This window comes from Petaurus breviceps, unplaced genomic scaffold (assembly GCF_028583685.1).
Source record: "Petaurus breviceps papuanus isolate PSGF00001 unplaced genomic scaffold, PetGlider_PUasm1.0 490, whole genome shotgun sequence".
In the NCBI taxonomy this organism is placed as follows: Eukaryota; Metazoa; Chordata; class Mammalia; order Diprotodontia; family Petauridae; genus Petaurus; species Petaurus breviceps.
The window spans coordinates 2,163,771-2,191,508 of NW_027186352.1; the positions used below are offsets into that span (position 1 = coordinate 2,163,771).

General features: G+C 45.8%; 1 protein-coding gene and 1 pseudogene across 4 annotated transcripts in view; one reads left to right on the forward strand and one right to left on the reverse strand.

Annotated features, from left to right (window-relative positions):
• Positions 1-27,738, reverse strand: part of JAKMIP3 (Janus kinase and microtubule interacting protein 3) — a 65,397-nt gene that overhangs the window by 5,758 nt on the left and 31,901 nt on the right. For 2 of the 4 annotated variants that reach the window (XM_069101651.1, XM_069101653.1), the window contains 8 exons: positions 26,812-26,895; positions 20,608-20,670; positions 16,074-16,172; positions 15,362-15,460; positions 15,209-15,262; positions 7,823-7,888; positions 6,683-6,751; positions 6,512-6,589 (listed from right to left, as the gene is read on the reverse strand). In XM_069101651.1, the coding sequence (XP_068957752.1) occupies positions 6,512-6,589; positions 6,683-6,751; positions 7,823-7,888; positions 15,209-15,262; positions 15,362-15,460; positions 16,074-16,172; positions 20,608-20,670; positions 26,812-26,895 (612 nt within the window). Of the gene's footprint in view, positions 1-6,511; positions 6,590-6,682; positions 6,752-7,822; positions 7,889-15,202; positions 15,263-15,361; positions 15,461-16,073; positions 16,173-20,607; positions 20,671-26,811; positions 26,896-27,738 lie in introns of all 4 variants that reach the window. The other 2 variants (XM_069101650.1, XM_069101652.1) reach the window with 1 other exon arrangement.
• On the forward strand, positions 9,886-11,223 carry LOC138172047 (actin-related protein 2/3 complex subunit 1A pseudogene; annotated as a pseudogene).

The window sequence follows — 27,738 nt, forward strand, 5'->3', positions numbered from 1 at the left end:
CCCCCCAAAGTTCAGGTTCTCTACACAATTCCCCCAAAGCCCAGCATCTTCACACAATCCCCCCAAAGCCCAGCATCTCCACACAATCCCCCCAAAGCCCATCATCTCCACACAAGCTCCCAAAGCCCAGCATCTTCACACAATCCCCCCAAAGTTCAGGTTCTCTACACAATCCCCCCAAAGCCCAGCATCTCCACATAATCCCCCCAAAGCCCAGCATCTCCACACAAGCTCCCAAAGCCCAGCATCTCTGCTAACCCTTGTATTCATAGGAATATGACCCCTATAACCCCTCTGCTGGGTGGTAACCTTCTGGAGGATGGGGACTTTCACCCTGGAATCCCATTGTCAAGTCTTGTGTCTTACAAAGAGGGAACAAGAGCCTCACCCTTTCTAACTCATGAGGCAAATGAGAGCTACCTAGTCAGGGCTGGAGGAAATAAAAACGACAAATGTCAGGAGATGCTGAGTTTTGCACAAGATTTAAATTAATAATGACAATTATCAGACAATTAGATCCCCCCCCCCCCCCCCATAGTCCCATGCCATCAGCAGCATCACAGAGGGGATTGGGGTGATTATCACCATTCTTTTTAGCTGGCTTTTATCTGTGCTGTAAGGTTTGCAGTCAGGATCTCATATGATCCTTGCAGCAACCCAGGGAAGAAGGGGATATTATTGTCCTTATTATACAGATGAGGAAACTGAAAAAGAAGCGAAGTGACTTGCCCAGGGCCACTCAGTCAGTGTCAGCTCTTCTAACACCAAGGGCAGAATTCTGTGCACTCTGGCTCCCCCTGGCTGCCTAGACAGGTGAAAGTGACCCAAATGGCGTACAAGTCCAGGATTCCCCCGATAGCACCTTGCACTGTCCATCTTTGTGCCCTTGCATTGACCATCCAGTCCCTCTGCCTAGGATGGGCTTCTCTTCATTTCTGTCTTATGGGGTCCTTGGTTTCCTTCAAGCTCTACTCAATTTCTACTTCCTATAGGAAGCCAAGCCCGACACTAGAAATGACTTTCAGTCTATTTCATTTCATTTTTTTCTAGGCATATGTTGTTTTCTTCCAATACAATGAATGGAAACCCCTTAAGGTTTCCTTAAATCCTTAAGGTCAGAATTATTATTTTTTTGTCTTTGTATATCTAGTTACTAGAAGAGAATCTAGCACACATAGTAGGCACTTGACAAATATGTAATGAATGAATGAGTGGATGGATGGATGGATGGATGGATGGATGATGGATGGATGGATGGACAATGCATAAAAAGTGTTCGTGGAAGGTGCTCATTTTCCCAAGAATGGTGTTAACTCAGGACCAGAACAAGTCTAGGGAGCAGTTCCTCAATTCTTATCTGGGGGTCAAGATCTCAATGACTGATTAATGTCCTGAAAATTTTTCAATTAGATTCAGAACTAAGTTTGAACTTCTCCCATAGACTTTGTTGGAAAGGCAAACTCACAAACCACCCTCCCTTTCTATTGCATCTTCTTCAATGAATGTTTTTCTCCCTTGAGCAAAATAGTTATGAAAATCACTTTGTATTTTTTTTAACTTCATCTTGCCTGGAGCCATTGCAACTTTCTATGTGTGAACTGTTCCCATCTTAGGGTTGGCATCTGGACTTTTCCCCACAGGTCTCCCTTCTGTGCCCCTTGCTCTGGTTATATAAACAGTGAGAAAGCTCCCTGCAGATCACAGAATTCAGGGGCTGGGAGGAAAACCCTCTTTAACTGCTTTTGAAAAAAACTGCATTATAAGAATTTCCTGTCATGGGAGCTTCTCATGACTTATCAAACACAAAAGAGACAGGGCTAGGAAATTGACGGCTTGGTTGAGGGAAGTCACGTCTTTAATAAATTCCACTTGAGTCCAACTCTTTTTTCCACCCACTGTTATGGGAAATATTTAAGGAAGAGGGAAGTTCACCATTCAACTCTACTACTGATATTGGAGGAAAAAAATCCACACTTCTCCCTATAAACGACCACCTTTCTTCTCTACTCCTTTGCCTGGCTTTCAAAAGCAGCCTGGATTTGACTCCAGTCTGCTTCATTTCTCACTCTTCCTCATCAAACCTCCTCCATTCCAGAATAACTGACAGATGGGATGCCAAGGAAAGAGCTTTAGGTCTGGACTCAGAAGAACTGGATGTGGATCATCCCAACTCTGCAGGTACAGACAATGACCACAGACAGACCACTCACTGTTCTGGGCCTCGGTTGCGGTTGGGCTAAATGACATTCAAGCTCTCAATCTATGGCCTTAAGGTCTGACTCTTCTCTCAATCTATGGCCTTAAAGCCTGGCTCTTCTACCCAATAATCCATGAAACTTTGGGAAAGTTGTCCCAATGCTCAGCAATAAAGTGGCAATAATAACCCTTGCAGGTTTCCTTCACAGGGTCTTTATAAAGGAGAATATCAGAAGACTGTAAGCTCTCTGAGGGCAGGGAACGTTTCAGTTCTGTCTTTATATCCTTATTGCCTATCACAGTGCCTGGGTTTTAGTGAATGTACTGGAGGAATGGATGTAAATTGCTTTGTAAGCCTTGAAAATAACTCCAGTCAATGGATCCAGGCAGGAGTGCCCTTCCTCAGGGAAAACCACATCTTCTCCCACCTTCTCAGCTGGGGGAATTCTAACCCTCATACAGAATATAAGCATCAGCTGTTTCTGTTCTGGTCAGTAACTTTGAGGGTCTTCCCCTCCCAGATGGATTCATTTGTGAAGGTAAACTAGGCCATCTTCTCCCCTCATTCTTACCTAGCCTTTTATTACTGAATGGATGTTGCCTCAGACAAACTGAGACCTGGGAAAGACCTTATCTTAAAAAGGTCAAGATTTCCCACTGCCTCTGGGGCCATCGCCAGTCATCCTGACCTATGCCTGGCTATTGGACTCTTAGGACTGTGGAGGAGAGACTGAGGCTGATTTATGTGTATATATGTGCATATATTTGTGTATATATGTTAATTGCACGCATAATACTCACACGTATATACACATGCATTATCGGTATGTATAAACACACACGCATATACATATGTATATGTCTTAGGTTCTTCACTAGCTTATGACACACATATATGTATGCACGCATGTATTGTAGGCATATGTATATGTGTACCATACATATGTGTGTATATCTTGGGTCCTTCACTAGCCTAACTACAACACATATACATACATGTGTATACATATGTAAAATACACATATACATATATACATAAACATACATATATAAACATTATCTGTTCTTGCTCATTTGAAAAGTAGCTCTGCATATGTAAGGTGGGTATACATAAGGTTTGAATCTCTGAGTATAGACTCTATCCCTTGTAAACATGCTTTTCTGGAGGAATGTGTAGACCTCAAGTCCTTTCACTCAAGTTAATGGGTACCAAAGAGGTCTTTGGGCTGTGACTGAGATATGTGGTATCTTGGGAACTTCCTCTTGAGCCCCAAAGCAAATCATCCCCAGACTTTTGGCAATCAATATAACAGTTGGTGAAGAAGCTCACCCCGCCCTGACCAGACTATGTCTCTGCTACTGGACTCATTTCTAGGCAAAACATTTTAGGAAGGGTATCAATAAGTTGGAAAGTTCAGAATGAGGGCAAATGGGACAGTGAAGGATTTGAAGGTAATAATACATGAGTAGAGGTTGAAGACTGAGCCACTGCCAATAATCTTGGAAAGAGCTTGGACAAAGTCAAAGACCACAGGACTGTATAAAAGCAAACGGGAACTCAACTTTCAGAAGAAGGACAATGGTGATGTTTGTAAACTCTAAGCCAACGGGCATGGCTTAATTCCTGGGAAGATTCCCAAATGGATTGTTGCTGAGATGTTAGAAGAAGATTTAGAAAAGGGAGATTTCATATCAACAATGATGAAATATCCGAACTCTTTAACTGGTATTTTGCTTCCATTTCTTCTCCCAGGAGAATAATCCTTGGACTGTAAGGATAGAACGAATAGGACGGGATGCAAATTCAAACAATTCAAGTGAGTAAGCTGCCCCCTAGAGGATCAAAAGACCCGGCAGAAGTGATGACTGAGCTGTTCTTGATCATTCAAAGGGTTTTCTCCCTATGGATAGCTCAGTCAGTCGGTCAACTAACATTTATTAAATGCCTACTATGCGACAGACAGTGTCTTAAACAATGGAGGTACAGAGAAAGGCAAAAACAAACAAACAAGGGGTTCTCATGAACAAATGATAATTAAAAGACCACACACTGAAAACAGCCTCAACCGGCAAAGACGACAAGATAGGGGACCAGCAAATCTCCCGAAAGGACAGGCCCGTGGATACCTGTTTGTGGAGTTATGAACTGGCCCGACCACACTAGCAAGTAATTTGGAATCACGCTAAGAAAGGGATGAGAATGTCTACACCCTTCGGTGACCCATCACTAGGCAGAGACTGTAAAGAAGTCAAAGAGAGGGGGGAAGGTCCCATACACCCCAAACTACTTCCAGTGGCACTTTTTCAAGTAGAGAAGAAATGCAAACAAAGCAGAAGCCCATCAGCTGGGGATGGTCGTGCAACATGAGGTAACAAAGTATCACAAGGGACAAAGACTACAGGCACATGGAAAAGCATGGGGAGATGTGGAAACTGAGGGACTTCAGGGCTGTAACAATGTTAGTGTCAAGGTGGATGAAAAGGGAGAAAATCACAAATGGTAGGCAATTATAGTGACCAAGCCCTACCTTGAGGAAGAGATCTAAAAAATGCTTCCTCACAGAAGCGAAGGACATGGGTGGAGTATTTCCTCTGATGTCAGTTCGTTGGTTGGCTCAGGATTTGGGGTCTGCTTTTGTTCTCTCTTATTCTTTTTGAGTCTTTGTGCCAATGAATGGCTCTCTTGGGGGGGGCAGAGATAGATTTAAAAGTGAAGTTGAGGGATGGTTAGGTGGCACAGTGAATAGAGCACCGGCCTTGGAGTCAGTTGGACCTGAGTTCAAACGTGACCTCAGACACTTAACACGTACTAGCCGTGTGACCTTGGACAAGTCACTTAACCTCAATTACCCTGCCTTTCCCCTACAAAAAAGCAAAAAAAAAAGTGAAGTTGAGGGAAAAAAAAAAGATCAGAAAGGTAAACATTTCCCCAGTTTTTGTGAAGGAGAAGAAGGATCTGCAAATTATAGACTGGTTGGTTTAACTTCTGTTCTCAGAAACAGTAGGAAAAAATATTCATGAGAAAGTTTGTAGGCATCTCCAAAGGAAGCTGTGATCACCCAAGTCATCAGCACTACATCTAATCTAGGTCATGGCAAACTAACCTCATTTCCTTTTCTGACAGGGTCACTGGACTGGAAGATCAGGGGAGCACTATAAATAAAATTTACCCAGATTTCAGTAATGCATCTGACAATGTGTCATGCTACTCTTGTAAAAAAAAGGAGAGATGTGAGTTGCATAAGTGTACATGGAAGGGGTTTGGGATATGTTGGACCTGCCGAATAGCCATGAAAAGGCCTAATCTGGTGCCAAGTAGCGGTCTTTATTCTGGTACTCCAGGGATTTCCGTCTCCGTGCTATTTGCCGTTTTTAATTGATAAAATGTCATTATTATTAAAATTGCAGGTGTCTTAAAGCTAACATGTTGAGAATCCAGATCCAAATATAGAATACTGGATTAGATCTAACAAGACAAGTTTCATTAGTGACAAATATAAAATCTGACATTGGCATTATAAAAGTCAACTTTACAAGTACAAGATAGAGGAAATGTCCAAATAAGAGTCACTCTGGAAAATATCTGGATGCTCTGACAGACTGTAAGCCCAACATGAGTTAACAGTATGATATGGCTGCCTAGAAAACAAACATGGACTGTGTCTTCACTCCAAGGGACACCCCCAGTGCCTAAAGCACAGGGTGAAAGTTTGTATTCAAAGCCATTACTGAGGCAGCTCCCTCCATGTTTAGGGAGCACCAATTGTTAGCAAGTTTTTTCCCTGATGTCAAACCTAAATTTGCTCCTGGATGATTTCCCTCCATTACACCTGGTTCTTCCTCCCTGGGGACAAACCAACCTTTTTTAAATGACAGCCTTTCAAACACTTGAAGACAAATGTCATGACTTTCCCTGAGTCTTCTCCTCCAGGGTTAGCATCTCCAGCTTCTTCACCCAAATTTCATTTGGCAAGATCTTGGATCTTCACTAGCCTGGTCACCCTCATCTAGCTGTCCCGGTTATCTCCCTCGATTTAACCCTAAATCAACACTGACCAAAATATTCTCCAGCTTGCCACTATCCTTCCTAATATGTCTTCCTCAAGCAGAGTCAAGGGGCTCTCAATACCCCAGTCTCTGACACTATATCTCTCAATGTAGCCTAGGGACATTAATTTCGTTTTCAGCTGCCAGCTATGTTGGTAGCTGATGAAAGTGCCCAAGATGATGAGGAAGCTGAAGATGTCAATTCCACCATGGCATTGCTAAACTTGGAATTTTATCTGGCCATGCATGGTAGGAACTTGGCTTTTACCTTGTGTGCTTGGTCCAGTGCTTGCTTCCTGTAGTCAAGCTCTTCATCCAGATAGCCCTTCTGTTTGCTAAATAACTCCTGAGGACAGAAAGAAGGTCATGACCTGGTTATGGGTAGCCTGGCCCCACAACCTTGAAAATGATTTTCCTTTCTGTGGGAGGTTCTGCCTACCTTCTCATTCTCCAGATCCACCATCTTCTGCTGCAGGGCAGACTCGGTCACTTCTATCTGCTGGAGCCACTGAACACGAAAGATGACAAGCAGTCATGGTCAGGCACTTAGTCAAAGGCCAAAGAAGGCATAGTCAGAGATGAGCCCCAATGGCACCAGAAAGAGAGCCAAAAAGGGCTGAGCAGAGAATGAAATGAGAAGAGAGCCCTCAGGGCTCTCCCCAGGTGTGCAGCAAGGAGTCAGTCACACAAACCAGTGACATGGGAAAGGCCAGTTGTCCCTATCTCTAACCCTGATGATGACAGGCTGCTGAAGATGGAAGCCTGGTTGTGGTCCTGCCTGCTGTTCACTACCCATGTCAGTGAGCTCAGAGATTCTTCCAAGGTGCCCCTGGGGAATCAGGCCTGGGGTGACTGGTAGCTCGAGTGGGTTGGCATTGCTGGAAGCCTGCCCCCTTCCCCACCCATTTCCCAACCCAACCATCTCTAGCCTTCCTCCTTTGGAAAAAAGAAAAAAAGTTTGCATGAAGGGGTGTTTGTTGGGGGGGGCCAGGGAGAGCTCTTGGCTTCAGGCTTCCCAAAGAGAATAAATAAGGAAAGAAGGACTGCATTTTCAGCCATCTTTCTAACCCAAACTCTCCCAGAGTTTCTCGCCCTCTGTCCCTCACAGGCACAAGCATTGGGCAGGCCACACATGGACTGTGGGAGGGGAGAGGGTAGGCAGCTAAGTGTGGGTCGATCTGCAGGTGTGAGGTACACAAGGAGAGGGCTGTGGGTCCCATGCCACAGAACTGTGAATGGGCACATTCCCAGTGACCAGTCTAAGTACCTTTTTACAGGCCAAACCAAAATTCACAACAGTCCACAAGGTGGCATGCATTGCTTATCTTCTCTAAAACCTGGGCTTAGCAAATGTGGACACTTGCACATCAGAGTCCAGGTGAATCTTACATGGACAAGCTCGATCACGAATGCTGTTCATGCAGGAACAAATGTCACCTCACAGACTTTTCCATGGCAGGGCATCGTTAGTGGATTTCTATCTGTGCCTCCGGCCCCTAATTCTGAACAATCACACCTTTGTGTTCTGCACAACCATGTATACGACTGTGTACAAGAAGAGGGCGGAAATATCTGTTACCTTCTCAGCCAGGGTCAGGACTGTCCTTGCTTGGATGACAATGACTTGCTCCTCATTGGTCAAATTCTGTAGGTAAAAGCAGAAGAGAGAGCCAGTGGGTCCAGGTGGTTCTGCCTGGTGCTCCACTGTCCCAGACACTACACATTCTGGAGAAGCATTTAGCAAGACTGCAGAAACCTGCTTTCCTTATAGAACAGCATCATCTTATTTTCCTTTGGTTCTAGAAATGCCCATATCTCCTCACCCTTCTAAGGCAATTCGTTTTTCATCTGTAGATACAGCATCTGATTTTTTTTCCCTATTTGAACCTCTCCACAGCTCTTCTGGATTATTAATGACCTGATTTCATGGCATCTTCTAGAGTAGAGAAAGCCTGGCCCCCAGGACACCATTTTCCACATGGAGTCACTTACAGATTGAGCAAAGATCCAAAGATTGCAGTGATGAGAATGCTGCCCATACCTGTGTCTCTGGGCACACTTTTCCTTAAAGTGCATCCGCACAAGAAATACATCCCATGAGTTATTAAAACAGTGCCTGGGAACCAGGGATCACAGGTACAATACTCATGCTTGGAAAATGGCTGGAGTTTCTGGAATTTCCCAGATTCTCCAGTCACCATGTTTTACTTATGGCCCTGGCAGGATGGATGGAGGCCTTTATTCCTGACTCCCAGTCACTGCATTCAGATTTTGACAATGGCATTAGGATCTTCATTTGGTTACACTGGGGACCTGAGCATCCAGAGGGGAACACGGACCACACACTCTCTGTACCTGGGAAATTCCACCATGCTTGCACAGCCAAGGGGACGACCCTGGGCTCGGGGGATGGCATCCGATGTCTGACTGAGGCTTCCATTTACTGATCAACATTTCCCTCCAAATACAGCAAGGCACCAAAAGGGGCACTAAAACAACCCTGGCCCACGTGTACACAGAGGAGACTCCTTCTCAGGCAGGGAGTACTATGTGGGCATTTAGGGAGAGCAATACTGTTGAGAGGAAAGGGGATGAGAAGAAAGTCACAAATTCCATCCTGACCCTCGGGGAGCTCCTGGTCTAATGAGGTGCTAAACTAGGCCGGTTGCTAGTCTGCCCTGGTGTATGGAGTGTCCACACGGAGAGTTCCCTATACCGTCAAAATCAGTTCAGTTTGTTGCTGCTGCAGCTGTTAATGTGAGAAGTACTGCCTTAGTCCCAGGAGAGATGAAAGTGAAAGAGGGCTGTGGATTCTAAAAGTCAATATTTCCCTGGTGGGAGCAGGGGCAAGAAGACACAATCAGAATTTCAGAAGGGAGAGAGCCCTGATGACTAGAAGGACAACAGCTCAAGGAAGGCTTCCCAGAGGAGGCCCTGGTGTTCCTGAGCTCAGTCTTGAATGAAGCCAAGGATTCTGAGAGACATGGTTAAGGAGGGGACACATACCTAGCAATGCATAGAGGCTGAGGCTGCCCACAGTCAGATATGAATGGTAAGATGCCAAGTTCAGAGAAGAGACAGTTGTTCAGTTTGGCTGAATAAAGATTGTAGAATGGGATAAAGAGGAAATAAATCTGGAAATGTATGAAGGAACCAGGTTGTGGGCTTTCACTGCTAAAGTAAGTACTCTGCATTGTTTTCTCTAGAGGCAATAAGGAGCCATTGATGGTCTTTGACCAGGAAAGTGACATAAGACTCGGGCTTTAGGAAGGTTATTTTGGCAGGTAGGGAAAGTTATTTTGGAGCAAGGAGAGATGGGTAATGAGGATACTAATTAAGATGCTGTTATGGTAGCCCAGGAGAAAGGTGCCGAGGCCTTGAGCAAGAGTGAGAGATGTCTCTAAAGTAGGATTGGCAAGACTTGGAAGTCGAGAGGTGGGGAGTGAGAGAGAAGGAAGAGATGGCTTTGAGGCTGAGAACTAGGAGGGGGAAGAGGAGGAGTCTTCAAGAGAAAAGGAGTGAAATTGGAGCAAGAAAAAGGCAATTCAGGTCTTTCTCCTGCCACCGACTGGAGCTTATTCCGAGAATCCTCTGCTCCGGGGCCTGTCCTCACCCTCCTCATCCCAGCCTTTTCCTTTTTGAAAACACTAAGAATAATGTCCTTACATCAATTTTTGCGAGAGCCAATGACCTGCCATGCCTGAAACAGAGACCGTACTCGGATTGCCCTTAGCCCTAATAATCATGAAGTCCACATTTACAAGAAGAATGGGAACCAGTGGGCAAAAGCCCATGAACCGAAGGCACACAATAGACACTTCACAGATATTGACTGGGCTCCCCAAAGTGATCAAATTGTGACTTGTGGTGCAGACCATAATGCCTACGTCTGAAATCAGAAAGATGGCATCTGGAAATCAACCCTGGTGATCCTGAGGATTAACTGTGCAGCCACCTTTGTGAAATGATCTCCCCTGGAGAATAAATTTGCCATAGGGAGTAGAGCTCGACTGATTTCTGTGTGCTACTTTGAGTCTGAAAATGACTGGTGGGTGAGCAAACACATGAAAAAGCCAATTCGTTCTACTGTCCTGAGTTTGGACTGGCACCCCAACAATGTTTTATGGGCTGCTGGATCTTGTGACTTCAAATGCACAGCTTTTTCTGCCTACATTAAAGAAGTTGGTGAAAAACCAGCCAGTGCTCCATGGGGTACCAAGATGCCTTTTGGTCAGCTGATGTCGGAGTTTGGTGGTAACCGAAGTGGTGGTTGGGTACAAGGAGTTAGTTTCTCTGCCAGTGGGAACCGCCTGGCTTGGGTCAGCCATGATAGTACTGTATCAGTTGCCGATGCCTCCAAAAACGTGATGGTTTCACAGCTGAAAACAGAGTTCCTCCCACTCCTGAGCATGTTGTTTGTCTCTGAGAATAGTGTGGTGACTGCTGCCCAATGCTGTTCAATTATGGTGATCGTGGCTCCTTGACCTTCATCTCCAAATTAGACATTCCAAGACAGAGCACCCAGCGCAACATCTCTGCCATGGAATGCTTCCACCACATGGACAAGAGAGCCACAATTGAGGATCGCAACACCGCTCTAGAAACGCTACCCCAAAACAGTATCACCCAAGTGTCTATTTTTGAAGTAGACAAACAAGACTGCCGCAAATTTTGTACCGCTGGCACTGATGGAGCAATGACAATTTGGGATTTCAAGACTTTGGAGTCTTCAATCCAGGGGCTACGAATCGTGTGAAGCTGTATTTCCTTTCTCTAGCATGACAGACACTTAACAGAATGCAGCTCCAGCATTTGCATGAACACAGGAAAGACCCTACCAGAAGTCCAAACCTCGCGGATTTTTTTTAACATAATTGGTGACTGTATTGGTTTAAAAAAAATCAGCAGTGATGTCTTTTTGATCGGCTATTTTAGTCTATTCTTGACCAAAGCTTCTGTTTAAATAGTTTATTGTGGGAAGTTATCACACTAAATTAAAGGGGGATTATTTGTAAATAGTCTGCTATAAAAATAAAACAAACAGGAAAGAAAAGGAAGAATGTGCTTCATTTTGGACATATTCAGCTTGAAATCCTGATGGGATGCTCAGGTGTAGATATGGAGACTTTGAAGAGACTTTGGGGACCAACTAGTTCAACATCCTCACATTACAGGTGAAGAAACTGAGGACAAGAAAACTTACATGACTTACCCAAGGTCATACCAACAGTAAGTGGCAGAGGTGAGAGATGAGTCTGGCATTTATGTCTTCAAGTTAAGCATGAAGGAGAAAGGTTACATCTGCACTACAGATATGGAGTCATTTATGTAGAGGTGAAAATTAAACCCATATGAGTTCATGAAATCACCAAGAGAGAAAATACATAAAGAGAACAGGGAGGGAACAGGGAGCAGTGACGCTTAGGGATCAACAATGTTGTCCTGGACCAAGGGACTGTGATGGGATGGGCCAGCAGGTCGGAGCAGGACTCAGAGAAGCCTATGGAGGATAGCTTTGATGAAGCACCCGGCAGGATCAAAGTCCACCAAGAAGTCAAAAAGAATGGCAACTAAGAGAACGCCACTGGATCTGGGGCTACAGTACGTGTTTGTGATGCTAGAGAGAAGAGGGTTTTTTTCTTAGCCCTCCCCCCCCGCATTACTACAGTGTGACTGCCTTTCTCTGGCTCCCAAATGCGCCAGGAGCAGCAGGAAAGACACAGAGCCTGCTGGAGTCTGAGCTCTGCCGGGAGGGGAGAAGAAGGGGCTCCAACAGCGGGCTTGGGTCACTGCTGTTAGCTATGAGTTAGACGGTCAGCTGGGAGAGTTTCAAACAGATGCCAACCTGTCTATTTGTCCATTCATTCATTCATTTCATATGTTATATGCTAAGAGATGGGGGACATATAGGTAAGAGAGACACATAAGAGAGACATTTGTTTTCTCTTCTCTCTAAGAGATACATCCCTGTTCTCAAAGAACTTGTTCACCTGTAGGGGGTAGATAAGGTACTTGCACAAATAATTATAATCTAAATAAACATGAAAAGTGTGTAACAGAGTAACCATAATCATCCACGGGGAGGCAGGGACTAAGAAACAGGCAGGAAGGATGGCAGGGGGCCTGGCCTGGGGCAACACAGTCTGAAGACTCTGGCTTTAGGCACCTGCCCCACCTTCCTGGGGGAGAGGGAGCCAACCGGGCATTGGCCATGGGCTTCCACTGAGAAGCTGGCCCGTGTGGACGTGTGGAATGGGGCTGCCTCCCTGGTCCCTCTTCTACTCCCCTTGGGAAGTTACCTGAACAGGTGCACACTCCACACTCTCCACATTTATATCTGTATGTGTCTTATCTTCCCCCAGTAGTCTGCAAGTGCTCACTTAACTTTGTTCCTTCCTCAGCTCCTAGAGCCTAGAAGGTACCCAGTATATACTCACTAAATGAATGAATGATGGGTGAATGAATGAATGAACAGAAATGCCTGGAGGCTGTTGTCTGAAACCCTCCCATGCTAACTCATATCTTCAGGCACCCAATTGACTCACACCTGCTGTAGCCACCTCCTTCTCTTGGTGGCCAGTCTCAGCAAGCAGCCTCTCTATCCTGCTGCCCTGGCCCCCTGGGGAACCAGAAAAAGGCTGTTCCAGTGTCCTAGAGCAGTCTCTGCTTTGTTCTCCCCTTCACTTCCCCTGCATCCTATCCCATTCTCAGTCCAACCCAAGGGCCACAGTTCCACTTGGCTGTCCCAGGTAGGCAGAGATGATGCGGGCAGGGAAATGACAGGGTTGTTTCCCCCTTTAAATTCCACTATGGTCAGGTTAAACACAAACATCAGCCAGGGCCAGCATGGAAGATTTGTTACCACTAGTGCCCTTGATAGAAAATGAGACTCCAGATTCAGATTATGGAATACCCGTCAGTCGTCTGACGGCCAATCTTACAGTGCAGTCCCACTCGTGGCGAATGTGACAAGATCATGGCCAACTCACATGAAGTCAACACGCCCCAGAATGGGTTCATGCCCAGAGGTGGGAAAAGCTCCCCTTTGTGCTTTACCAACCAAACCTTTGGCCCTCAGAGATCTTCTGCATCTAAATATAGACCAGAAAGTGGGAGAAATGGATGGCACACCATGCACAGTATTCAGCCAGGGAATTGGCTTTCCTTGGTCATCCTTAGGCATGTTGGATCACCAGAGAAGCCACTGAAGCTGAACTGTGGTTACCTCATACACAGCCAGAGCAAGTGGACTTCTGCTCCAAGGAAGGAAAAAGAATCCCTAATCTCACACTTTTACATTCTGTGCAACACAGCTTTGGCTGTGCTCAGGGAACGTTTGTGAAGCATCCATGGGACACACAGCTGGAGGAAGTAGGAGACCACCAGCCCAGGAGGCAGAAAACCTGGGTTCCAGCCACAAACCAGCTGTGGGACTTGGAATCAAACACTTCCTCCCTCTGCACCTCAGTTCACTCCCGTATAAATAAGGGTGTTGGATCTGACAATCTCTGTGGGTTCTTCCAGTTCTAAGCTCAAGTCTGATACTGGGATACCAACAAGCAGAAACCAGAGACCACAGCAGGGTGAACCACATCTGCAGAGTGGTCAGCAGCGTTCAGTCTGACCATCTTTTCGGTCAAATAGAACCTGGCACCTTTCTGGCTAGTGCTAGTTGGAAGGTCTCAGGGAGCTGAGTGGGGTGAGGGAGGGAAGTAAGCTAATTTTGCACAACTCAGAGGTCCAAGTCTCTCTCTGAGCTCGTGCACCTTCCCATTTTTCACTCAATGGCCAGGTTCTGCAATGCCATGGTTCAGGGGCACTTTCCCCAAGAGGCACGTTTAACTTGGCTTTGTCAGCCCAAGTGGCCCATCTCTCAGAACCAGGAGCTTTGTGTGGGAGCCAGAGACAAAGTACAGCACCTTCAGCAAGCCCCCAAGCTTTCCCTGCCTCACCTCACTGCTTTGCCATATCTCGTTCCCTCTCTGCCCACAGTGATTGGTTCCAGACTGCCCATGTGGCTCTTCCCCTGAGATCTCCATAGTGGGAGACCTTCGAGGGCAGGGCCACTGATTTGTGGGCATTGTTTAGTACTTAGGGCATGGGCAATACAGCAGCTCTCAATTACTCCAGGGTTGGTTTCTCACTGAAGGCTGATCAAAGGCCCTCATTTCTCTTCCTCCATTATGTGGCCCATGTTTGGGTCCTGCCCTTGACCTCCCTGTTATGGTCTAGACAGGAGCAGGCAGGAAAAAAATTCAGGTCCACACGTGGGACTACCTGGTAATATGCCTCATGAGAAGTCTGGTTAGGAAGAAGGTTGAGTTCCTGTGAGCCAAAAGGAGACCTGGGAGGGGGGTCTGGGTATCTGATTAACCCAAGCTCTTTGCCCCCCCTTCTCCGTTACCAGGAGTAATTGAGAGTTGGATAGTAGAGAGTTTCTGCTGCCAGTTGAAGAGCCCCCTGAGAAGCAAAGGGCCTGGGAGGGGGGATATAAAGCACCCATGGAAATCCAGAATCTAAAAACAAACAAAAACTTAATTAGACAAAAATAATTAGAGGAAAATTAAATGCATTCAGAACACTAGCAAAAAGCTCAATGTCCATTCCCTTTGCTTCCAATGTCAGGATAGCTTTGGACAATGGGCCAGGTGCGGGATGAGTTGGTCTGTTTCACAGAACATGTGCTGAAAAAGGGGGAAATAATTCTCCTTGAACCAAGATGGGTATGCAAAACAAAATGGCCACCTGAATTCTGAAGGCAGACACTTCTTCAATGAGTCTGGGTCTTAGACTATGAGAGATGGAAGGGTCCTAAGAGGCCACCCTCCAGCAGGTACCTAAGGACAAGAGCCAGAGGTGGTATGGGAGCAGCGCTCCGACTTCCTGGGCACTCTGTATGGAGAAAGGGATGGCAGTGAAGGGAGGGACCAAAGCATGCAAAGTTAGTAAAGGAACATACACTTACGGCGTTATCCCCCAAAATGTCCAGCTTCTTCATGAGCTCCTCCACAAGGATGTCCTGGGCAGCCAGAGAAAAATCAAATCATCCACAGAATGAGGTGAGGGGCTCAGGGTAGCTCATGGCAAAGCAGCACAGGAAGGAAGGGGCAGTACTGACCGTGACGCCTTCGGCCTCACAGTAAACTTGTAGGGGGCTTTTCCCCTCCACAAAAGGTGTGTGGTGAAAGTTGATAGCAGGGGATTTCCTTTCCCGCTCCTAAAATTAAAAACACAACCAACATCTGGGTGCGGCGCATTCCTGCTCCTGGATTCACCATGGACAGGGCTATGAGGACTCAGGGGACATTAGTTTAAAGAAAGGCCACAGAACATGGAAGACGCACAGGGAGGGTTCTGCAGAAGTTCCCACCATGCGACTCAGCATCATCCCAGCGACAATCAGCCTGAGGAAAATCTGCTTGTGCAGAAAGCAATGGGGAGCCCTGCGCGTTCTCAGGCAGATGCTCTCCGTCAGTCACTGTACCTCATATCTCAGCATCCTAAGGGGCAACCTGAACTCTTTATGGGCCCTGCCTGAAATAGAGGCCGGGTGGCGGTGGACACCCACCCTCCCCCTTTGCTACCATCCATCCCACATTGGTTTTGTCCAGCGTTGGCTGGCAGGAGGCTATAAGCTTTTCCCAAAGGACTGAGCATGAGGGCTGTGAAATGCTCTAATCCTTGGCTCGACATCAGTCCTGCCAGGCTGGGACAGTCACAGGAAACACTAGTTGGATCTTGGTCTTCACCGAGCTTTGACCAGAAGAGGATGCCCTCCCCGCCCCCTAGTGGCCTTGGGAGCCCAGACAGATTCTAGGACGGACACTCACCTCCAGCTCTAAGATCCGGAATTCCAAGAGTTCGTTTTGATCTTTCACGTCCTGGACATCATGTTTTAGCCGCGCTTCTTCTGTCTCCATTTGCTTTATCTAAAATAGAGAAGAGTCTGTAACCAGATGATCCCATGTGGCCTGTACTTTGAGGCGCACCAGAGGTGAGCTCTAGTCTTAGGAAGACCAGAGGAAGAGAGGTGGGCCCACCCAGTGGCTTCCTAGCGCTGGCTCAGGACATCGAGCATGGCACAGTATGCCAATCATCGTCATTTCTAGAGCCCCATAGAGATTGTAAAGCACCTGCTTTATGCCTTATGGCTTCCCAACCCCTTGGAGCAGGGCCACCAACAGCCACTAATAGCCCAGATGGCAAGTTCTCTTACTATTTATCCCGGGGACACCTACACCTATTCCTAAGACAATCTACTCTGTTTCAGTAAAGGAATAAAGCAGACTCCCCCACCCATCCTTCTGGGAAATCCAGAAAGGTAGAGGTGAGTGATAGAGACCCTGTGAGCAGGCAACCGGCTGAGAATCAGACAGAGAGGGCATGATGGAGACTGACTACTCCATTTTGTAACTCAGTTTCACTGACCTTTGAGTTTTGTGTTTTCTGTAAAACCCCCACTCATGAGAAATTAGCATAGGCCATAACATAATCCCAGCTCAGCTAACGCATTCCCTTGTGCTAGCTAAAAGTTGTGTAAAAGCCATGAGCCTCTGGGTCTGCATGTTGGTCAAGAGCCTTGGGCCCGACTTATTTCTGCAAGCACATGCCTTGCTAAGTAAATAACTGTCTGGATCTACCTCAGTGGCCTCGTTTTCTATAGCACTACAGTAGTTCGTCTCCATCTCCACAAAGTTAAGGGAACTGAAGAGGAAGAGGAAGAAGCTGGGGGAGGAGGGGGGGAGAAGAAGTTAACTAAGAATCTGAGAAGACCCCAGGCCAATAACCTCTAGTGACTTCTTGGCCTGACTGTGGAAAGCTCACTACTACCCAATCCACTTCTTCAGGCCTATTGGCTGAGTGACCCAAGGGACCATGTTTTGCCCCCTGCCCAGGCAGTCTGTCTTCAGTGAGCAGCAGTTCTCAATCATCTACTTTTCTTGTGAAGAATATTTAGATTGAGGTAGTTAGTTAATACAACCAATAAATACATCTTTCCAAAGTACTCTCTTCAGGCCACACCCAAGGCAGGCACCACTTTGTTTGAATGGCACATCAAGAATTCCCATTTTTCTTGGTAGGACTATGCCCTTTGCCAATGCAAATACTGCCCCCTACTCCTCCCCACCCCCACACACCCACAGCCACAATTAAGAAGGCAGTCCTCGAGGATTGCTATGGTAAAATCAGTCGCTGTCTGATGGTCAGTTCTTTGGGGCTGAGATCTAGGAGGGGGCAAATGAAGATGCTTATAAGGACAGAGCTAGTGATTTATGTGCATGAAATAAACAGCTTCCAAAAGTTATGGAGAGGAGGGTGAGGGTGAGCTGGAGAGCAGTGCACCCGACAAGCAGCCACCACTGCTTCCTATCTAACTACTCATTTTTGTCAAGAAGAGAGTAAAAGCTGTTATTTCTTCACAACTGAAGGATTGCAAGGACTGTTAATACCCTCTAAGTTTCATCCTCCTGGAGCACAGTCCCAGTCACTCTACCCTAGTTATCTCTGAGTAAGTGTTCAGAAAGGACTCTTTGGTCTGACTCTATATGATTGTAGCAGATCTGAGGTTAATTTGAAGGCTTGACTGTTCTGCTCTCTGAAAACTTGTTAAGACAGTTCCAAGAGCAGGCAGACTTTTCTGAGTGCCATGGAGCCCCCAAGCTCATGGAGATGATCTCTTTGATGTCAGTGAGACTCAGGGATCATTTTCAGGCAAGTCTGACTTCATATCTGAAACCATGGCTAATGCTGTGACCACAGGCTCCCACCAGAGGTGTGGGAAATGGAAAACCACACTACAAATGCCATGAGAAGGAGAACGCTGTCCTCATTGAGCATCATTTCAGCTGAGTGGTTCTTATGGAAGAGTTGACTAACAATGGCTGCCTTCTATTGGGCTGGAGAAAGAGGGAGTTGTTGAGTATTGAAAGACATTGCTTTTAAAGCACCAATTTCACATTTTTGAAAAATGCAAAAGAAAATGAATTTCAGGAGACAGGAACAGGGCTTTTTTTTTTTCTTTTACCACCCTGTTAAATTGAATATACATTAAAAAAGAAATTCTACTTAAAGTTCAGTTTCCCATGTAAGCTGTTTTTTTCTTGTTCTTTGTTTGCTGCAGCCTTCAAGTTTGGTGATAGTGGTTAAATTCATAACAAAATGGAAAATTTTGTAAAAGAACCCCCTGGCAGAGTCATTGAACAGACAGGAAGGCGTCCAGCTGGCCTGCGGATTCTCTTGGGTTTAGGGCTTCCAGGATATTAGAGAAAACCAGCCTTTAAGCCCAGAAGCAAAAGGGCATGACCCCTTACCTTGGGAAGGCTGTTTTCTCTGGCTCAGTCCATGTTGGCAGGGGCTGCCGAGCCCACTGCTCTACTTAGATGAATATATGTTGAGAAAATATGGTTCATTAAAAGGAGACAGTGTTTTAGAAGGCAAGTGTCACTTACATGCATCCAACCAAACCGTCTGTAACTTCTACAAAAAGCATGGACCCAGGAGGCCAAAGCTGGAGCTCACTAATAATAACAACATTAGCAGTAACTCTTCACCTGGATATAGATGCCTACCACCACCATCACCACCACCACCACTACTGCTGCTGCTACTACTACTGCTGCTGCTGCTGCTGCTACTATTGACATTTAACTAGTGCTTAAAGGGTTTCTAAGTGCTTTCTACCCCTTAATTCATTCAAGATTTACAAAGCACTCATCTAAAGTTAAACTGGTAAATATAAATAGCCAATTTTACATATTTTTTTTCTCAGAGACCGTTTCTAACCCCTTTTTTTCTGTTTAGATTGAAGATTTGCAAAGTATAGTTTTTTCGAATGACCAGAAGAAAGTAGCTTCGGTTGCTGAAGGGACAGCCTTGTGTGAGGCATGCTTCTGATGGGAATGCTGTTATTCTCACCCCTCATCCCACAGTCAAAGGATGCTGTGGCTTAAACCACTGCTAGGATTAAGGACTCGTGAAGCCTGAAACATATTCTAGGTAGGAAGACTAAGAATCTGCCAATTGTCAAAGCTGTGTTTTGTCAAGAATCAGTCAAGGAGTGATGCACAGAGTCATGGCATTTGAAACTTAGAGGAAGCCTCAGCAGCCCTGACACCAACCTGTATATGAAAGGCATCCCAACTACAATATTCTTGACAAGTAATTGTCTAACACCTGGATGAAGATTTCCAAGGAGAAGAAGTCCACAACCTCCTGAGGCAGCACATTCCACTTTGGGATAGCTCTCATTGTTGGGAAAGGGTTCCAATTTTAAACAAATAATTTGAGGGGTAGATGGATTCATGTAGGGCAGCTAGGTGGCACAGTGCATAGAGTGCCAGCCCTAGAATCAGGAAGACCTGAGTACAAATCTGCCGTCAGACACTTACTAGCTGTGTGATCCTGAAAAAGTCATTTAACCCTGTCTGCCTCAGTTTCCTCATTTATAAAATGAGCTGGAGAATAAAATGGTAAACTGCTCTAGTATCCTTGTCAAGAAAATCCCAAATGGGGTCAAAAAGAGTCAGACAAAACTGAAAATAACTAAACATAGACAGACTCACTGTCTCCATGAGCTTTTCTTTTCCCAGGGTCCAAGTGAATTTGGAAAGTTGATATATTACATCACTGTTATCACTATGATCAGCAACATTTCCTTGGTACCTAATGTATACAAGGCTATCTGCTGCTTCCTAATAAAACAGAGATATCTAAATCCTAGGTACCTAGGATCCCATGGACAAAAGATATAGGCTCTGCCCTCAAGGGGCTTAAAAATGAGCTGAGGAGAGAGGTGGGCAGACAAAAAGATCATCATTTAACAGTAATGTAGACTAGAAGCCAAAAGGTTGTGATGAAAGGAAGGTGAGACTACTGAAGGCATGGGATCTTAGATATAAAGCTGGAAGGAACTTGAGAGGTCATCTAGCATAACTCCTTCATTTTAGACATTAGGAAACTAAGGTCTAGAGTGGACTGACTTTCTCAAGGTAGCCTACAAGGGTTACAGAGGCAGGATTTGAACCCAGGTCCTCTGATTCTTTCTACTCTTCTCAATGTATCATGTTGCCTCCCAAAAGGAATCCTAGATGGGTCAGGTCTAGAATAAAGTCTCGAGGGAATCACTCTCCCATGCTGTAACAGTGGGATACATCCCCTTCCCATGAGTCCTGGTGCATCATTTCTAACTTGCCCAAAAAGTAAAGTCCATTTAGACACTGAGTAAATGCTAGATGAATGAATGGATGGATGGATGGTTGCATGGATGCATGGATGGATGCATGGATGCATGAATGGATGCATAGATGAATGGATGGATGGATGGATGGATGGATGGATGGCAGAGTGAATGAAGGCCCACAGTACCTTTTCGATGAGTTCTTGATTTCTGCGATAGAGAGCCTGCTTTTCTTCTATCCATTTCATGTCCTTAAAAATAAGAGTTGATTATGAGATAGAAACATGGCCTCAGATAAGTGAGCCAAAATCAAGGTCAAGTCACACTGCAGGAGAGAGAGCAAAGCTGCAGTGATGCAATTTAATATCTTCCCTGTTTGTGAACTATCTGCCTGGCCCCATGGGAAGAATAACAAGACCCAGCCAGAGAACGATGCCAAAGACTGATAGCCATCACCTCCCCATGAGTCTCATGGGTGGAGACAGAGAAGGCTGGGGCAGGCATCACTCAGGAAATTTGATAAATTTGATAAATAAAATAAAATTGCCTGACAACTCTGGTGTGCAGCAAGGTGACAGATTGAAGCCCAGATGGTACCTAAATGGCCACATGATTTAGGATTGGGCTCTGGGAAGGGCCCATTATAGATTCTGGGGCTTGTTCCAGCAGGTGTCTGGGATGGCAAGTCCATGGAGGAAGGAGAGGATGAATGGCTCACTCTGATCAATGCTAGTTGCCGAAGAGTGTTTTTCAGGTTGCAGAGCTCCTCGCAGAGTTGTGTGGAAACTCAGTGTGTCGCTGACTTGGGCAGAATGCATCAAAGAATGCACTGGCATCTTTCTTTTCCTAAGACCTTCACATATAAACTTAGTCTCACTGACACACTCTTCTTTCCTTGATAATGGCTACATTTTATCTAGCTACCATTGGAAGGTAAAACATTTGTTTTGGTCAGTTGACCAACCCAGCCACATCAAACCCCAGGGAGGTGAAAGTTAATCACTTGTGCCTTCTGCCTCCTCCAGGCATAGCCCCCTGCAACAGAAAGGCTTCCCTGACCTCCTGATGCACGGAATTATTTCCTATTTATTCTGCATATGGTCTGTTTGCTGCCTATTTAATTGCTGTCTCCCCTTTTAAACTGTGAGCTCCCTGAGGGCAAGGCCTGATTTTTTGCCTCTTTTTACACCCCTAACACTTAGTACAGTACCTGGGACATAGTAGGTGCTTTATAAATGCTTATCAATTGATTGACTTTGGGTGCTAATGGCTTTGTTTCTGATTCATTCTGAAGACAGTTGTGTCATAAAGTGTGTTTTGGGCAGCTCCTAAGGCACATTTGGGGAAAATGTATCCCCCCCACAAAGTAATGGAAAATCATATTCAAAACTCCTCTGGTCACTGCCCCAAGGACTTTGACCTGGTCCCACTTCCATGAACAATATGATGTGTCATGTGGGAGGTTGTTTCAAAACTTCACCTCACTCTTAGGAATTTTACTTGAGATCACTAGAAAGCAAATACATTGCTTGTGTTCTCTGGTAAATTCTTATAAAGTATGCAGAAATGACAGTCTCAGTTAGTGGCCTAATTACATCATGTATAAACACAGGTTTATACCTGAGTGTCTCTGCATTACCCCCAGGCACTGAACTTTGTGCTGGTGTCCACATAGTGGCAGCATTGCAGCACACAGGGCACATGCAGGGTCTTTTCTCTCTTAACCTGGCAGGATGCTCTAGCTGAAACTGGCAAACTGGACACGGTGGAGGCATTCACCAAGAGCCTGTAGATCTGCTGCCTAACATATGTAGGCGGCCTCACCAATGAACACTGATAACGAAGGCAGGGGCATTTTCAAAGGGGATTCTCCAAAAATAAAACTCCAGTGAGGACCCTGGAAACCCCCAACTAGAGAACCTCACTTCCAGGGAAAGCCTAGGAAATGTCGCGATAAAAAGAGATCAGGGTAAGCCAGACAAGGTGGCTTCTCTAATTCCAATCAAGTGGTGTCGCAACAGAGAAAGTGCTGAGCCTAGAGGCAGGAAGACCTGAGCTCAAGCCCACCTCAGACACTTACTGGCCATGTGACCCTAGGCAAGTCACTTAAGCTCTGTTTTCTTCTGTTTCCTCATCTATGAGCTGGGGCTAACACTAGCACATGCCTCCCAGGCTATAGTGAGGATCAAATGAAACACTATTTGAAAGTGTTTTGCAAACTTTAAATTGCTGTCAAAATTCCAGCAAACTAGCTAATGGCCATGCTCGGATGGACAAGGTGATGGTGACCAGCAATCAGGAGAAGGTGAAAGTGCTCCAGGCTGGTTTGGCTTCTATGCTCCCTTCCAAGAAGAATGACCTATATATAGGCTACAAGGGACAGAACACAAGCCTGGTTAATAATGAGAGAGCCAACAAGGAGCCCTTCATGTTGACGAAAAAGAGGATGGGGCTTAATTAGTACTTCCAAGTCAATGGTGCCCGTGACATACATCAATCATCTCACTTGAGTTCAAGCAACCTGTGCAGGTGAGCCTCCTGTCAGGGACATCTGAAAGCCCATGCAGAACAGAGACGCGGCTGGCCAGAGGTCAGATCTGACCATGTTCCAAAAGGAGAGGAGAATGGACTTGGTCAGAATTCTGATTCTTGTCAAAATTCTCAGACAAAATGTTAGGATAGTTAATAGATAAATGGAGAATAAAGTAGCAATCTCCAAAAGCCAGGTGACTTCCTCGAGAAAAGGTTCTGGCTGCCGGACTCACCCCCCGCCCCTTCCTTCTGTTTTTGACAGGCTACTAGACTGCTTAAGTGGAATCTGAGCAGCCCGCAGCGTGGCTTCCCATGCTACACTGTGGGAAAGATGGAGGCCCATCGGCTACATGACAGTGCACATAGGTGAGTTCAGAACAAGTGGAACAGCCAGACTCCAAACATACTCTGTAATGGTTCCACATAAATTTGGAAGGAGGTCTCCTCTAGAGCACTCCAGATCTATGCTTGATCCTGTGCTCTAAAACAGAGAAAACATGTTAATCCAATGATCAGATGACCTCAAACTGGGAAGAATAGCTAATACTGGATGGCAGACTAAGGCTCCAAAAAAGGCCAAGTGAACCTGGATTGTCCAATTGTTTCTTGTATTGAATAAGAGTACATTTAATGAGTATATATGCTAATTTCTGGCATCAGTTTTTTTTAATCTCCACCCCAAGTATAACAGAAGGGAGGACCAATCAGACAGCATTGCCTTTGACAAAGATTTCAGTGGCCTGAATCTCAAGATGAGTTAACAGAACAAGATCATAGCCAAGAGATCCAATGCCATCATAGAGGATGAGAAGAGAGACTGAGAATTTGGGACCCAGGAGATGACACTCTGCCCTCTTCTGAGATCACATATATGAGGAAATACATTGACAGACTGGAGAGTATCTGGAGAAGGGCAGCTAGGATGGTGAGATATCTGAAGTCTACAACATGTTAAGATCGAATAATGGTTCTGGGGATGTTCATCCTGAAGAAAAGTTGACTTTGGAGATAGATAATGATCTCTCCCATAGAAGAATGATTTAGCTTTGTTTTACTGGGCCCCAGAAGCAGAACCAGGAGCAGAGGGTGACAATAACAAGAAGATACATTTAAATTTAATGCCAGGATTTGTCCTGACAGTCCTTCCTGACAGTCAGAGATATCTCAAAGCAGAACAGATAGCCAGGCTTAGGAGGTGGTAAGCTCCCCACACTTCTGGAGCTCCTTCCTGCCCTTATTCTCTAGTTCTGTGACCTCAGCTTAAATCCAGGTCCTGCTGCCTCTATACCTAAGGGAGGGTAGATTGGTGGTGGGAGTAAGGTATTTGGGCTTTAGTTTATCTTCTTTAGAGGACAGGGGGTTGGGGTGGATTTGATGCCTGGAATGGGGGGTCCTTCCTGATCTATTTCTAAAACCCTATCATCTTCCACTGGAAAGGCCTCAGATCAAGGAGGAGGCAAAATCTTTGCTCTCTTACCTTGACTCTATCAATAGTTATCTGGGTACTTTTGGACAAGTCTTACCTTGACTTAACCTCTGTTTCTTCATCTGTAAAATGGGGGTGATTATAATATCTGCACTGCCCACCCCTCAAGTGAACTGTGAGCACCAACTCCCTCAGACAAGGGATATAATAGCTCCTCATCACCTGTAAAGCACTAGGTAGGTTGCTCAAACAGATGGCAATTGATGATGGGCTTTAGAAGTGGCTGAGAATATGGGCAAAGCTCCTGGTGGACATCATTCTTCAAACATTCAAAAATCCATGAGAAAAACTTGAGCAAGACAGGACACAGATCTGAGCTGTGTTCAAATTCATAGAATTGCTTTGACATGGATAGAAAACTAACTTTCAACCTGGAAACAAAGATTCAAAGGAAGGGGACCACTTGCTTGGCCTCCCCTAATCACCTCTTTGAGTGGCCCATTCTCCCAAGGAAGTAGACTTGGACTCTTGAAGGCTTTCTGGGCTTCAGTTCAACCTCTACCTATCTGGAGAGGTACCAACATCTGCTTCTGTGGACCCAGCACCAGCCTGGCCAAAGGCAGAGACTCATTGACAGAAGGATGATTGCCAGGGGCAGGAACCTTGTTGGACCCTGAAATTCATGGATGTTGTCTTCTGTGGTGTGGAGAGATCAGGAGCTTCATTGTGGGGGTTGGGAGGGGGGGGGGGAAGAGGAGAATCCAATCAATGAAATGCTAGTGCTCTTCGAATCCTGGAACATGATGGATCTGATGGGGCTCATGTAACATTATCATCAAGAAACCAGAAGGGCAGTTATGGGATCTTCTCCAAGTCTGAAGCTCTTTAGGCATCAAGTTGCTAAACAATGGGGATAAACTATAGGCAAAGTGCACAGAGCCAAGTGGGCAGAGGCGTGGCAGCCAAATCTCCCTGGAAAAGTCCTAAGGAAAGAATCTGGAGAAAGTAACCTTACTGATGCCGGCAACACAACAGGTTCTGAGCCTTCTTTGATGACCCAGGGTGGCTGCAGGAAGGCAATCTTCCTCAGAGGACTAAGAAAAAGGTGGAAAGTGGAGCCCTGCCCTTCGACATCTACAGGGTAAGGATATATCTTCAGCACCCAGGACAGTTCCATGGCTACAATTCATGAATTCAATTCTATTCACAAATATTATTAAGCACCTACTCTGTGCCTGCCACTGTGTAGGGCATGGTGGATAAAACAAAAGGGAGATAGGCCCCTCTTTGAGAAGCTTGGATTCCACTGAGGGTTTCAGTGTAAGGACTGCTAAGTCAATATAAAGTGACTGATAGCAGGAGGAGAGATTGGGGAGATTTTCTGTAGGAGGTGACAATTGAGCTAAGTCACAAAGGAAGCTGAGTCCCAAGAATCACAGTGAAGAGGAAGGGCAAAATAGGACTTGGGCATACACATGCAGACAAAGACATGGAGGTAGGAAATTGAGTGATGGGTTCAAGAAATAGCAAATAGTTGGGCTGGAATGTTGAGGACATGAAAAGAAATGAGTGGATAGATAGTGTAAATGCCAGGCTAAAGAGGTGGGATTTCAATCATCATGAATCACTGCAGGGAGTAGGAATGTGGTCTCAAGGGTAACTTGACATGGTGGGGCTAGCAAAGAACCACAAAGCATAAGTGTGCCCACATCAAAGGGTTTGTCATCTATTAGCAAAGCAGAACTGCAGCAGTTTGGGATGAGTGTGGAAATTCACTTTGGGGAAGGTTGGAGCTGGAAAGGGCCTTTGAGATCAGTCACCTCATCTGAAGAAACAGAGGCCTGGAGAGAGAACTCAAATGTCCTAGGTGGAGAGAGCAGAGGACAATGGTCAATGAGGGGATGTCCTCTCATTCTACCAAGGCAGCAGTGGGGAGCTGTGCTTGTGGCATCCACCTACCTCTAGAGTACTGACCACAAATCCCAGAGAAGTCTGGTTCCCACAGCAGGTTCCTTTTGGTGCTGCTGCTTGTCCTGCTGCCCTTGGATGAGACTGAGATTTCCTCAGTGGAGGCACTCTGCCCACTGCTTCCACCTCTTCCTGACAGGTCCCTAGTCACACTTTCCCTTGTTACCTTGTGCCTGGACCCACCAAAGTGAGTACAGTTTCTGTGGGACAGCGTGTCCCAAGTAAATGTACCACCCCCTACAAACCACCAGCTGGAAGGTAGCCCATTTTTGGGCTAGGTGATACCCAGCCCATATGCTAAAGGAAGGCCTTACTGAGCAAGCAGGTAAAGGAGTGACATCCCAGAGTAGAGGAGCATCCTTCTACCTAAGTGCTCCTGGTGCAATAACAAGTGCCCCGACCCCCGTGCCCCAGGTCCATTTGATAAATCCTTATTCTGCAGGGTGCTCCATCTGCTCTGACCTACCTGTCCCTGTTCAGCCAGGGCTTTCTCCAGGTCATCTATTCGTGCTTGAGAACGCTGCACTTCTGCTTCTAGTTGCTCACGAGTCTGTTGGATGGCAGAGAAGATACATCAAACTTCCTTTCACACCCGGAGCCCACACTGCTGGACAGAGGCCTAGCTCTCCAAGCCTGACTGGAGAAAAGTGAAGGGCAGCCCAAAATCTCTGTTATTTTTCAGTGGGTGTATATAGCCCTTTTCCTTTTGTTTCAGAGTGCTATCTCCGGTCAGAGTGGCCTGTTTTATTGGGAAAAGTCAAGCTGCTTATTTTCAGTTGAAGCAAGATTTGGTCATTAACCGTTCTGAAAGTGCCCATGGAGCCAGGACTGTAGGTTTGACTTAAGAAAAGTGACCTGAAATGGTCACTTATCAGAAGAAATGTACGTATTACTATGGTTGGATGGATGGGACCCTGCATGGAGAGAGTGCTCAGTACTTGGTGAATTGCATTGTATTCTTTGTCAAAGCAGCTGTTAATCAAGGAGTCTAGATTGAACAGCTATGGGGCCAGCCTGGGTGCCAGGGTGCCAGTTATGGGTCAGAAAGGGTCTGGTCCAAACTAAATTAGTTCTTGAAATCATAAATACAAGGTGTTCTCTGGAGTCCCCATCAGGGTAACTGACAGTGTCTTCCCCATGTTCAGCAGCCATTCACCAAACTCTCATGGGGCCCAAATCAGGACACTTGGTGCCAGTGGTCCTGGCTCCCTCACTCTCTTTTTGTCAGATTTCACCTTGATTCACATTATGCTCCCCACCCCTGACAGAGTTAAGGGCTGCCAGTCACTCCAGTTTTAGGGCTATCTGGTTTGATCAGCGGTCTTTCTTTGAGCAATGATACCACCACTGCACATGTGTATAGTGCCTTAAAGGTTTTCAAAGCAATTTCCTC